The 14,239-nt window shown below is 43.3% G+C and overlaps 2 protein-coding genes across 2 annotated transcripts in view; both read left to right on the plus strand.

The window, feature by feature from the left end:
• TMTC4 (transmembrane O-mannosyltransferase targeting cadherins 4) overlaps positions 1-8,339 on the plus strand; it is a 60,742-nt gene extending 52,403 nt beyond the window's left edge. The window contains exons 18-19 of the mRNA XM_068423512.1: positions 5,037-5,106; positions 5,624-8,339. Of these exons, the coding sequence (XP_068279613.1) occupies positions 5,037-5,106; positions 5,624-5,775 (222 nt within the window). The 3' untranslated portion in view covers positions 5,776-8,339. The remainder of the gene's footprint in view (positions 1-5,036; positions 5,107-5,623) is intronic.
• A 3,643-nt stretch (positions 8,340-11,982) lies between these two features.
• The window catches only part of GGACT (gamma-glutamylamine cyclotransferase), a 29,790-nt gene continuing 27,533 nt past the window's right edge, over positions 11,983-14,239 (plus strand). Inside the window, exon 1 of the mRNA XM_068395234.1 lies at positions 11,983-12,060. The gene's annotated coding sequence lies outside the window, so the exon portion shown is untranslated. The remainder of the gene's footprint in view (positions 12,061-14,239) is intronic.

Genomic DNA, 14,239 nt, shown 5'->3' on the forward strand with positions numbered 1-14,239 from the left:
TATTCATCAAGAATAGTATGCAGCATGACAGAATGAAGAGCATTTATAATAAGTAGAAAAAATAAGTTGAAAACAAGCTAGAAAACTTTTCCAGGTATAGGAGAAACAAATCTGTCTTAGTGGATTTAAAAAATAAAAAAGAAAGTAGTGATTTTGATTGCTAGCTCTGAAAGGTCATTATGCTGCAGGGAGAGTATGTTGGAGACAAAGTAGAAATGGTAGTAGGGAAAAATGAAGCTTTCAAGTCAGCATCCTGAATAAAGCAAAAGGAGCAGCGGAGCCCAGGGAAGAAAGCAGTGAGTGTTTTAATAGTTCGATATGGAGCAGTAGGTTTGCATAGAGCAAAAAACTTAACTAGTAACTTGAAATTGATGGGTTATAACAGGGAGAGCAAATTAAGGGAATTGGGAAGTGGACTCACTTAGACAAGGTCAGCAGCTGTATTTTGCATTGCCTGGAAAGAGAAATACAGGGTTTTTTAAGTGGGAGAATGCTAAATGACAATAAAAAGCATGGAAAATTCACATTTCTTGTCTACCTCCTCACCATGTAAAAACAGAGCAGTGGATGGCTCTTTAAGGATTTTTATTGAGTGTTCGGGATGGGAAGGAAGGAGGCGAGGAAGGAGACTGTCAAGGTGATGGAGGTGATTCTCAGAGGGCTGCCTGGCTGTGTCTGATGTGTTGTATAACCTCAGGCATTTCATTTATTAGGTTACTTGTTATGTGTCTGTAAAAAGTTGTTACTGTATTGGCTCTGTTGCCATAAAGTAAGATTTGTTCTGGGTTTTTTTGTTATCTCTTATTTTAAAAGACATTGAGTCAAAAAGGTTTTACTATGTTATGAGAGATTTCCTTCCAATAAGCACACAATATTCTCCTTCAGTTTCAAATGCACTTTGATTTTCATCAGAAGATGGTTTTCCTAAGTGACCAGAAAAAAAAACAACCCTTTATGATTTCTGTTTGTATCTACTCATGAATGATTTATTGTTCCAGAAACTAAAGCACATCAAGGATGAGCTGTTTTGGTGGTTTTATTTTGTTTTTTAATTAACATCTGTTATACCAAGTTAGAGTTCTTGAAATGCTTGTTCTTGTTGCAATGCATGAAGAATCAAGCTGTCTTTAGTTCTTTGAAAATATGTATTCTGTATTTTTGTTATGTATACATCTATGCTTTTTCTGTAAAAAATACAATAAATCAAAACCATTCAGCATTTTTTGTATTTGACATAAAGCCAGACTACAATTCTGTGCTGTGGCCTTGGCAGCAGATGGAATGCAGTGTGCTTACCCAAAGCCTTTGTTATAGGCAGTGTGCAAGTTTCTTGGCAACACTTAAAGATTTGGCAAGATAGAGCAATTTGAAATATTACTGGATGTACTGGAATGTATATTTACTCCATATATCTACAGTAATATGAATATGATGCACCTTAAATAGCCTTTAATCAGCCAGTATGCTTCTACTAGCTGCTGAGCAAAGCAGTGGTGATAAAAATGTTTTCAGCATGTAGTTGAAGATGTATGGTAATGGCAGCCAACTCTGAGAATCTATTTCATTAAATCTTCTGGGAATGCATTGCGCATGTTGTCTCATCGTGCTTCAGCAGTGAAAGGATGAGTCCATACGTTAGGTACTTCTCCTTTGTCTAGGTGGCAACTTTTAGGCAACTTTGGACAGCACGTCTTTCACTTTGATTGCTGTTAACCTGCCCAGTGAAGAAAGCAGAGATTTACTTATTAGACCAAAATACTAAAATTTGCAGTGGAAAAAAATACAGCTTTGTGGGACTTCTGAATACTACATGCTTTCAAGTGCCAATCCACTGTTGATTTTTAGGCTTGGATGGTTGTACAAAGAGGAGGTTATCTTGCAACACCACTAGACCTGCCAAATGTTTGAGTCTCAGTAAGTTTCTCAGGTGACTGAGTTAGAAACATAGAATACTTTTGACTGGAACGGACATCTAAAGGTCGTCTAGTCCAACCCCTGACCCAAACCAGGGCTATCTCCAGTTGAATCTTGAACACCTCTACAGATCAAGATTCTAAAACCTATCTGGACAGCGTCTTCCAGTGCTTGACCACTGTCATAGTAAAAAAAAATTCTTTCCTTTTACTTAATTGGAATTTCCTGTATGCCAGCTTGCATCCATTGTGTCTCATCCCATCTCAAAGACTTGTGAGAAGAGTCTGTCTCCATCTTCTCTGTATCGCCTGATCAGGTACTCGTAGATAGCAATAAGGTCTCCCCTTCATCTTCTCTTCTGAAGGCTGAAAAGATCCAGTTCTTTCAGCTTCTCCTTGGGTGTCTTGTGCTCCAGCCCCCAACCACCTTGGCGGCTCTCTGCTGCACTTACTGAAGTATGTCCATCTATTTCTTGTAATGGAGAGCCCCAACCTGAACACATACTCCAGATGTGGTCTCTCAAGTGCTAAATTGAGGAGAAGGATTACTTCACTGGACCTGCTGGCTGTACTTCTACTTAGTATAGCCCAGGTTGTGGTTGGTCATCTTTGCTGTGAGAGTACGCTGATGGCTTTTATTCAATTTGCTGTCTACCAGGCCCACCAGATCCATTTCTGTAGAGCTGTTTCCTAGACAGTTGCCCCTCAGCCTGTACTTTTGCATGGGATTATCCCATCCCAGATATAGGACTTTTGCATTTACTCTTGTTGAATTTCATGAGATTTCTGCAGTCCAGTCCTGTTCAACATCATTATTGATGTGGATAATGGGGCAGAGTGCATCCTCAGCAAGTTTGCAGATGACACAAAACTGGGAGGAGTAGCTGATATGCCAGAGAGGGTCATGATGCCATCCAGAGGGACCTAAACAGGCTGGAAAATGGGCTGGTAGGAAACATGCAGTTCAACAAGGGAAGTGCAAAGCATTGCACCTGGAGAGGAACAATCTCAAGCACAGTACATGCTGGGGGCCACCCAGCTGCAAGGCAGCTTGACAGAAAAGCACCTGAGGGTCCTGATGGACACCAAGTTGAACATGAGCCAGCAATGTGCACTTGTGGCAAAGGCGGCTAATGTTTGATATCCTGGGTTGTGTTAAGAGTGTTGCCAGCAGGTTGAAGGAGGTGATACTTCCTCTCTACTGGTGAGGCCACACCTGGAGTTCTCTGTCCAGTTCCCAGAGAGCCATGGACATACTGGAGAGAGAGTCCAGCGAAGGGCCACAAAGATGATAAAGGGACTAGAGCATCTTTCTTACAGGGAAAGGTTGAGAGAGCTGCAACTGTTTACCCGAGAGAAGTCTCAGGGGGGAGGATCTCGATGTCTATAAATACCTGAAGGTACAAAGAAGATGGAGCCAGGCTCTTTTCAGTGGTGCTGAGTGACAGGACAAGAAGCAATGGGCCTAAACCAAAACATGGGATATTCGCTCTGAACATCAGGAAATGCTTTTTTACTGTGACTGAACACTGGCACAGGTTGCCTGGAGAGGTTGTGGAGTCTCCATCCTTGGAGATGCTGCCTGGCTATGGTCCTGGGCAGCTGGCCCTGCTTGAGCAGGGGGGTTGGACCAGATGACATCCAGCGGTCCATTCAAACCTCAACCATTCTGTGATTCCTGCTAGTCCATTTCTCTGTTCTGTCCACATCCCTCTGAATAGCAGCTTTCCCCTCCAGTATTGACCACTCCTACCTCTTAGGTGCCATCTGTAAAGTTTTTGAAAGTGCATTCAGTTCCATCATCCAAAACACTAATGAAGATATTAAATAGTATGGGTTTCAAAGAGGCCAGTGCGTCCAGGAACATTAGTAGTCTGGGTATGAGAATGCTGGAGCTGCTGCTTATGCCAGGGAAAAGCAATGCTAAAACTTGCACTGTGGAGTCATATACTCCCTAACTTTCCAGACATCTGGTTCTCTTGTTCACTACTATCCAAGTATTCCTTCTCCTGAAACGAATGTCCTGCAAAAGGGTTTGTCAAGAACCCTAGGGTTTGTGATTTCCTTGACCTGAGAAGAGGAAGGCACTTTCTGCATCAGTCTCTCTTGGCTTCAGAGTGGCAGCCTCAGCTGTGCTAAGGAATGCTTTGAAAGGAGCATGTAGTTTGGGTTTTAATTTGGACATACTGGGGAGCTCTTAAATCACTCAAAGTTGAGTGACTCAACCCTGATATCAGAAATTTCTTGTCCCCTGAGGGACCCTTACAGAGACTTATTTCATGCTTCACATGAGAAGATGGTGGAACCAAAAATCTGGCTGACAGGTTTTCTTTTTCAGTAGAGCCTGTGTTGTGTTTTGTGGCTATAAGTAATAAAAGCTTAGCACAAAGGAAAGGCCTTTTCTCCAGGTTATTATTCTCACGTACCTCAGACAGCAAGTATGTGCATTCAGATGGAAGCCTACCACACTGAGGTAATTTTATCTTCAGGTCATTTGCATTGAAACTGAATGGGCAGCTTTCCCTAAAACACAGCACAGCATAGAAATCTATGTAAAATTTGCTCTCTAAAATATCTAAACTTGCATGCAGGCAAGTACATATGCTCCATTTGGATTGGGGGGGTGTATCTCTTTAAACTTCTGCAGGAAATGTGCTCTGGAACAGAAGTATCTATATTAGCAGCTAGTGTGGGAAAATAAAAATGTTTGAATTAGAGAATAAATTTAGTGGTAAATAGTTCTCTGACTATTTGGTGAGGGAGCTCAGATACTGAATTATACTATCCTTAACTTGACTGAATAAGCAGGGGAAACTTAAGTAGGTAATGTTTGAAAATATAACTATCAAAAAGAAAATTCTTCACTAGTGCTTAATAGCTCTCTGCTAAAATAACAGCAGCTTGTGAAAGCATGGCACTTATTTGTAGCATTATTACTGTTTTCTGGAGGCTGTAGACACCTGAGCTACAGGATCACGCAGGCTTAGAATATATATACGGTGGTATCATATAGATATGGCATAGTTTGGGAGGGTTTTTAATTACAATCGTTGGTAATTTTGCATTGTTTTATATACTACAAGAGTAGACTGTCCTGTTGACTTGTTCTTCTAAATTATTCAGGAATCTGAAGCTTTGTTCCTCAAGGCAATTAAAGCCAATCCAAATGCTGCCAGTTATCACGGTAATTTGGGTAAGAGCCTTTCTAACTCTTATCAGCTGTATTGTTTGTTTGCTTCATATTCATTGTGTTTAAAATGAAAAAGCAATCTTTTGAGCCTTCTTCCTGCTGGGCAGATTTCTATTGTACTTCCTAGAAAAACTGCCAGCCAGAAGAACAGGGCACTAAACCAGAAAAGCTGTCGCATGATATGACAGATCAAGAGGGCTGCACAATCCAGCCCAGAAGTAGCTGCACTTCAGTGTCTGCAAATTGGTTCATTTATGCTATGCTTATAACCCGCAATGAGCTCACCAGATAAGAGCTGCCATTTATGGCTGCAATGTAATTCATTCCTTCACCATTCCCATGCCAGTTCTGCTCCCAGGCTTTGCTCCTGCATTTGGCAACAGAACAAGCAGTTACTGTGCCACCAGCCAGCGAGGGACCCTCACTGGAAACAAATGCTTTAATGTTGTTTTTCAAGTGATTGGCAAGATTGCACGTTATTCAGCAATATTGCTAATGAAATTCCTCATTGATGTTCCAGCTGTGCTTTACCATCGCTGGGGAAATCTTGACTTAGCAAAGAAGCACTATGAAGTCTCTCTGAAGCTTGATCCTATGGCACCTGGGACCAAGGAAAACTACAACCTCTTAAGAAGAAAACTGGAGCAATTGCAAAAGAAAGGCGGTGCCTGATGTTTCTTTTCAGGTTGTCCGTGCGTGCTGTTTATGATTAATGTTACATGGGCACTTTTGACCATGTAAAGGATTCAGTCATTGTTTCTCAAAAATAATAACGCCACCAGCACTGCACAATTGAATGTCCAGTTATGCCCTCCTACGGATCCTAACATTTCAGCTGCACTTTGGGGGATCACTTTATTTTTACTCTTGAACTGCTTTTAAAGTCCCTTAGAACATTTTTATAGGTATATGAAAGCGATGCAGATGGAATTGCACAGCTTTCACTTGTAATTGGGTATCTTCTTCTGACTTTTTAGTAACAGGATGAATATCAGAAGGCAGTTTTATTTCTGAAAGTGATTCTACAAAAAAAGTGCAATTTCCTGTTTAAATCCTTATCTTTTCAAGTATGAAGAAAATCTGTCCACTTCAGTTTTATTACTGCCTTCTACTGCCAGTCCTGCAGAGCCACTAGAAGAATGGATTCTCTCCAGCACATCAGTCTACTCTTGTAATTTGAGTTATGCCCCCCTTCTGGTTTCTGGCTTCACCCTTCGAAGTGTCGGATTTGTACAGGGGTAATTGAGGACAAGGATTTGACCATAAACATTTGTCAGCCAGTGTATTGCTGAGGTGTGCTCAAGTGAAGAAAATACTCTTAGATTAAGACGGAGATTTTAGCAAGCAGCAAAGGGAAAAGAAGCGTGAGGTGACAGAGGAGTTAGCTAGAGTTTCTGTTCTTGCAGGCAGCCTCATCTAGCATAGACAACTTGGCCAACAAGTCAGAATTGCTTTAGCTCCTGCTGCAAGTCAGTGGTCTAAATACAGTATAGGGTCAACAGGAGCTAATTCCTGTGTTCTCAGGCATTTCAGTCCTTTTTGGTTAAGGACGTTACACCTTTCAGCTCCTATATTGTTGGTGAGTAAGGAGAGAATTTCTGTAAAAAAGTAACTGGGCAGAGCACCTGACCTTGGCTGTTGATGTATTAACTGGAAGGAACTCGGCTTCACCTTTGTCTCCCATGGCTCACGCATTTGCTGAAGTGGCAGTAAAATAAGCATAACTGTTAATGCATAAACTGATCACATTGATGTGGGATGGTTCAGAGATGGTACATATTGCTACAATGTCACTTTTGAAAATGTGCTATGCTTTAATACACATTTAAGCTCTGGCTGTCCAGAGGTGTTTGTCTTGTGCTTATATTTACATTCCTGCTTCAGGAAGAAGTCCCGTCTATTTATTTGGGTTTTTTTCTTTAAGATTGGAACATTGCTGTTGGATGTGAAAACTGAGGAACTTCACCTCTCTTTTCATATTCCTTTATCCTTTCCCTCTATCCCCCCTCATAGGAAAAAATTATCAATGCAGTATTTGCAGCTTTCCTAATTTGTCCAATGACTATTGTATAGAGATTGTGGAATGTTCTCCATACAAAACTCAGCTATGTGTGGAACCATTTAAAGTACAGAGGGAATGCCTGCTGTAGGACAGGATGTCGTGTGACCTTGTCATCTGACCATCATGTAACCCTTCTACAGCTATACTATGTTTTGAACATCGGCTACTTGTGCATTATAAATTTGCTTGGAAATGACAGTTGTTCTTGAAAGTTGTTTCAAGAACCAAGTGTGTCTACAGAGCACATTGCAATACTGCAGAGCAGTACTCCTTTCCTGCTAATACAGGCTGTTTCTCAGCAGGACTGATTAGTTCATACAGGGTACTAAGTTGATGCAATTGTTTCAATTTCTTCTTGTTTCTGGACAAAATTTTCAGAAAGTAGTTTCTGAATACATTTGCAGGATATAAACATGCTCTTTGATAAGTATCTGTACTGATCCAGCAGAACGCTGCACCAGTATGGCTAGTCATCTTCTGATAACCAGCATAGTTCAGTCAGTACCAACTTTTGTGTCTGAAACATGCTGAAATAGATACACCCTTCAGCACAAACAGCAGACTTTTAAGGCTTTCCATACGTGCCCTATTATTCATCAGATATAGAGAACACTTAGCTGCTTCAGTCATGACGTATTAAAGAGTTGGGATCTGGCTGGATGAGCTAGTTTATAGCAGAAGATAAATGTGTTTGATATAATCAGGTCTTTTCTGTATATTTGGAATATGACATACTGAGTTTAAATTATTGTTCTCGTCATGGAGTTTACACATATAGTTCTCCCTGTTGCCTGCCATACTAGCTTTACAGAAATCCACTAGACCAATATTATGTATGGGGTATGAATTCTCTCTAGGTCATTATGAACCAAAGCTGTTGTAGGAATTCCTCTGTGGAAGTCAATTTGTCCTTCTACTCAAGAGTCGTAGATGGAGGAGACATGCCAACAACTGGGATGTTTTCTTGGTATTTGAAAATGGTGTTTACACTTCAATACGGACAACCTGATTTCTTCTTGATTAGTTTTCTGGCTACCTGTATATATTTTTGTGAGGGTTTGTTTGTTTTAAAGAATTTTCAGTGCTATAGAAATTCAATGTGATTACTTGTATGATGGTAATAAGAAGGATACACTTATGTCTGAGCGTAATGTTGAGGCAGAGTTGGGTTCAAAAGAAGCAACAAACAAGACTGCTTTTTTAATAAAAAATTCCTTAAGACTTTCAAGAATACTAAGTATTTTTTTACTTTATTTTCGGAAATATTTTGAGAGTGCAAATAATACAGTGAGTTTTATTAAAATGGTTATAATGTTAACCTTTTGCTTGTTTTTTCATACCTCATAACTGACTCCTGGAATAGTGCAGAACACCCAACCCAGAAGAGAGAAAGGTTGAAGAAAAAGTGGTTTTGTACGTAACTGTTGTTAAAACATTGTCTTTGCAGCGTGCTGGATTTTTTCCCCACATTACCTTTCCACCATTGCTAATTACAGAAGATTAAAGTTTCCTTCTTATCAGCTGGCCTGCTTGATTCTGTAGTGAAATTAAGAAACCTGGATACATTTTTTTTCCCAAAGATTGCTTGTTCAAATACAGTTCTGAGGGGAGAAATACAGAATGATTCAATGCACAGAATGGAGTCAGAAAAATATTCACAATGACTGCTATGGATGAGAGTCTCTTTTCACCAAAAACTTCCAAGGGAGTTCCCTAACTGTATGTTTCTCTCGTGTTTAGACCAATGCCGTGTACATAAAGTTTACTGTTGTTTAATTTCATACTTAGGATTTAAACTTTAGAGATGTGGGTTGTGTGTGTGTTTATGAGCACTCAGAAATAAAAATCTTCAATATTTTTGAAAGGTTTGTTAAAAATATTCGGCCTATTCACTGGGAACTTGTTTCTTTCATATTTAAGATACCTGCATCTGAGCTGTTCATCCTAGTTTCTCTGTATAGTCATTGGGGAAAAAAAATAGGTAATCTGAAACATGATTGATCTCCTAAAGAAAGCGTCTTTAGGGTGTGAGGCATCATGTACTTGAAGCAGGTGTTTCTCTTCACTAACTTCAAAGGGTAACTAAGGTGATCAGCTCATGTATATGAAGAAAATCTCACTGCTGCTTTCAGTTGGAAGTAGTCTGGTCCCATACACCGCTAGCATTCTCGTACATTATCTATATGTATATCTACAATATACAAGAATACTATAAGACTGGCATTGAAGCAGACTGGCAGGTACTTGCTTTGAGAATCAGAGAGTTACAGTAGCTGGATGAGGGAATGGGATGAGAAATTGAGAGCTTTCTGCAGATAGTTAAATTTATATGACTGATAAAGCATGTGAGTGTCAAATCTCTGCCTACAGAAACAGAACATTCAGGCCCGGTTTGATCCATTGTTAACTTGTCTATGATCACAATAAAAGGTAACAACTTCTTATTGAATTGACTTTTGGTGTCCTTCAATTTGTTTTAAAAGCCAACCTAAAGCAACTGTAAGTTGGCAAAGGTGAGATTTTTTTCTTAAATTGAAGTTGCTATTTCAAGCTGTAGCTGTTAGAATGTTAAATGTGATAGCATAGCCCATTTATATATGGTGGGGTTTTTTTTGTTTAAATATCTTAATATTTATTTGCTGGTTCCTTGTGTTCCACATTTAATGTGAGCATAGGTACATTTATGTACCTATCATTACATGTAGAATCCCATGTGATTCTTGACTTGCCCTTTCACTGAATAGTGTTCCACAGCTCTTGCTATGTCTCTTATCAAATATGTGTTTTATGAGGGCGTGTTGAACTCGAAAAGACTAAAATTTGCTAGAAACAAAAGTGAGATCACACGTTTGAATTTCTGGGACATAAAAGCTGAGGGAGCCAAACTTCTGTCATGTACCACCATAAGCAGCAGGTACCACCACTAATGGCCACTTCACACTGTGTGCTGGGCTCCACGATGATGTGAAGTGGCTGTACATAGGTGTAGGGTTATGAACACAGCAACCTGGATCCTGTGCTTTAAGGAAAAAGGACCATATAGCCACTCTGAAGAAGAGGACATGCGTAGCCGCATGGGCTGTTGAGGGCTGTAGGACTCGTTACCTTTATATGAGAAAGCTGCACTGCAGTATGGTGGCATGGGTGTTCAGTGTGTGTCAGTGATGATACATGTCAAGTGGTTCAGGGCTTTTTAAAATAAGTATTTTTGTTAGAAAAAGTCCCTACAGATATTGAAGTTGGTAGCTTGTGATTGCTGAGTTGAACTGGTTTTTAATGTAGTGATAAATCATTTATATTGTCAGTGGTACGTTCCAATTTATTTTCAGCTGAGCAAGAAGTAAATACATTTGTAATGGAGCCATGTAATAAATCTGCATTTTGCTATCTTTTTGCATAGATTTTAATTGTGATAATGGTGTTTATTTTTGTAGTAAGTTTTTGATTCAGGGTTCTGATATAAGCTAGGAAGAAAATCTAATGGGCATGATAGACTGGTACTGTGATGTACAGGAAGACAGTCTTCCCCTTAGGCTAACAGTTCAAAATCTTCATTCTGCACAAGTGCATTGATGTTGAATGCATATGCCTAAAACAAAAGCAGCACTTGAGGAAAGCGATGAATTTGAAGTTCCATCTCAATATGAGGAAAAACTTCTTTTACTTTGAGGGTGACAGAGCACTGGAACAGGCTGCCCAGGGAGGCTGTGGCGTCTCCTTCTCTGGAGATATTCAAAATCGGCCTGGACATGACCCTGTGCAGCATGCTCTGGGTGAACCTGCTTTGGCAGGGGGTTGGACTAGATGATCTCCAGAGGTCCCTTCCAACCCTAATCATTCTGTGAATACCTAACTAATTAATTCAATAAACTATAGGAAGAAAAGCAGGAGATACTGCCTCAAATGCTGAGCGATCTTACCCTGCTTTAGAGCTGGAATAGAATTATTGAATGCTAATTGTGTAAGAAAGGGAACAGTCTATAATGGACGCAGTTCGACTTTCAACTTACTGACTGGTCGAGGAGGAGGGACTGAAACCGAGACGTTCCTTGCTGTCCCCATAACCAGGCTACAGAATGGTGCTTGTACGCTCCAGATAAACAAGTACAGAATTGTTCAGTGCCAAACAGAGCATGAGGGTACCTTGCTCTCATTCCTCCTGCCAGGGGATTCGTTTTCTCACAGTGATTTCACTGTGCGGAGTCTCGAGATGCTTTGCAAAAAAAGCAGCCTGATCCCTCCAGAGCCAGCCTGAGCGGGTGCTCGGCTGGGAATGGGAAAGCTGCCTGAAAAGGAGGGGAACAGCAAGGCACAGGACACACTTTGAGTTTTAAAACCTTCCCTTCAGCAGGCTCAAAATCAAATCTGTCGGCAGCCACAATCCCGTCCCTAGAGTAGTGAATATTATTTTAAAATAATAATAAGGGGTTTAGAAGTTCTCTAAAAGCCAACTTCGCTGCCTGAGGTGCTGTTGCTGGATGGGCGTTTGTTACAGCCTCCAGGGCGGAAGGTGCCACCGTGGGGTTTTTTGCTGTTGCCGGTTTTTGGGGAGCGGCTCTTCCCGGGGAGCGCGGGGCGCTGCACCCTGGGCTACCGCGTTCCACGCTGGCACCGGCTGCCCTGCTCGCCCGCCCGCCCCGCCGAGCACGCTCCGTCCCTCTGGCACCCGGGGCGGCTCGGGCCAATGACTCCAGCTCACACCCTCCCGTCCCCGCTGCCCTCCGGCACCCCCGCGCTGCCCCCTCCTGCCCCGGCCCCCGGGGGGGAGGGAAGGCGCCGCCCCCGCTGCTCCGCCCCGCCCCGCCGCCTACTCCCCAGAGAGGCGCCCCGGGACGGGCAGAAGGAGGCGGCCGCAGGCGGGAGCGAAGGCGCGGAGGCACCGGCAGCGCTGGCGGGTGAGTGCCGCGAGCGGCCGCCGGCGGGGCGCGCGCTAGGACCCGCGCCGCCGGGGCAGAGCGGGGCGGGGCGGGGCGGCCCGCCCTCGCCGCCACGTGACGCGGCGGCGCCGCGCGCTTCGAGCCATCCGCGCGCGTCCTCTGCCGCGCGCCCGGGGACGAGGCTGTCGCCACGGAGCCTCCTCGCGGCCAGGGAGCTGCTGGCGGCGGGAGGCGGGTCCCCGCGGCAGCCGTTGGGCCGAGGCGTTCCCAGGGCGCTGCCAGCGGTCGCCTGGCGGGTGGGAAGCGGGTGGGTGCGGGCCAGCGCCCGCGCGGGCCTCGCGGGAGGCCGCGGCTTCAGCTGGGGCCTCTCCGCGGAGGGGCAGCGGCGGTGGTCGAGAGCTCTGCCGGCTCTGCGGAGGGAGGAAGGGGCCCGCTGGCACCGGCGGGGAGCACCGCGCAGCGCTGGCCGGCACCCGCTGGCTGCGGCCTCTCGGCGCGGAGGGCGGCGGAGGCGGGCTTGTGAGCGGTGGGGGGCAGCAGCCCGGCTCAGCCCTGCCGCCGGCTCCTTGCCGGGCGGCGGTGGCGTGCGGGGACTGCGAGCGGCTCAGCGCCCTCCGCCCCCGGCCGCTGGGCTGACAGCTGCCTCGCCGGGCGGGCGCCGCGCTGCCTTTCCCCCGGGGTGCGCCAGGCCTGTCAGAGCCCAGCTGTGTGCCTCAGTGTGCTGGGAGCGGCGAGGCTGCTGGAAGCCTTTTGCTCCAGCAGAGCAACCCGGTTCAGGGAGAGCCGTCCTCAACTCAACTTGAAACAGTGCTGGTGGGCCAAGGTGGTGAGCACCTCGTCTTCTCCTGGCCTTCAGGTGCTTCGAGCATCCTCCAAACAGCAGTGTTCATTATGATCCAAATACTCATTTTAGAAACATGCCTTTACCTTGTAAGGATTAGTGATGTGGATTTGAAGAAGGGAGAACAAAAATAGTTCAGGTATGACAGATGAAGAGAAGCTGTGATGTCGATACCTGTATCCTTAGAAGATAACACTTCAGAGCATTTATCTTTTTGCCTGCATTGCTTGGACCAGATTTTTTTTTTAATCTTTTTATCTTTTTTATCATCCTGAGGATTTCATTTCACCATATTCTCATTTCCTGCTTTTTCTGTATCATTTTCAGTTTTAGAGTTATGTAAACCTTTTGCTTTTGAGTTAAGGTTCATTTAGCTGTATCTGTGTTAACTACAGACAATTAACTTCCTCATTTTTTGCTTCAGGGCTTTTTAATTTGCTACTTCTGTAATTTTTGCCATGCTTTGAAAATATCAAGGTAGCAACTTATGTAGGGCTTAATGTACAGAGCCACAACTATATCTCCATGACCAAGTTGTTCCATGTAGAACTCTGAAGAGTGGACTTGTTTTATATACTCTCTAGTTTAAGCAGGCAGTCAACCTGGAAAAGCAATTTCTTCACAATTAAAATTGTTCATTGTGTGACATAGGCCGTTAAGAGAGGCTTTAAATTTCCCATGTCTGAATGAAAAATGGGCATGTTTCCATCTTTCTTCTCACCTCCTCCTGAGAAAAGCCTGAAAAATCTAGACTCTGTCTATAAAGTGTATGTATCCTCAGCTAGCAGTCATCTCCTGCCCTTGCTCCATCATAGCTGTCAAAGTCATATGAAAACTAACGTGTCTTGTTACCCAAGTGTATTACAGCATTTCATGGGTAAATGAAAGCTAAACAGAACAGATGTCTCTGTTACTGTCTGTCTAGAAACCTGAATTGTCAAGGGTGTAACCTGTTAAACAAAAAAATTGACTTCCCTCCCATGCATTGCTAATGTTTTAAAATCTGCACCCTATTGCTGACAAATATAAACTACTTAATATGCGTGTCATACTTCATTTCGCTGGGGTTCTTGCAGCCTGTTTGCGCCTCACTTTCCAAATTACTGTGCTGTTCTGCGTCAGCTTTGCAAGCAAGTTTATTTGAGCTTGTTCTTGAGTTTGTTTTGAGACCACTGGAATATTGAACAGAGTCACAGAAGAGAGTGTGTTATGTTGTTGATATCTGTCATGTCATCTGCTCCTTATAATTTTTCTTTTGGTGACTTCTTTATACGTGTGATCAGAGTTTTTTGCTGATCATTATATCAGTTCAGGGTAGAAATATTGTCTTTAATGCTTCACTTTCTGCAGTGTCTG

Source organism: Nyctibius grandis, chromosome 2, assembly GCF_013368605.1.
Source record: "Nyctibius grandis isolate bNycGra1 chromosome 2, bNycGra1.pri, whole genome shotgun sequence".
In the NCBI taxonomy this organism is placed as follows: domain Eukaryota; kingdom Metazoa; phylum Chordata; class Aves; order Nyctibiiformes; family Nyctibiidae; genus Nyctibius; species Nyctibius grandis.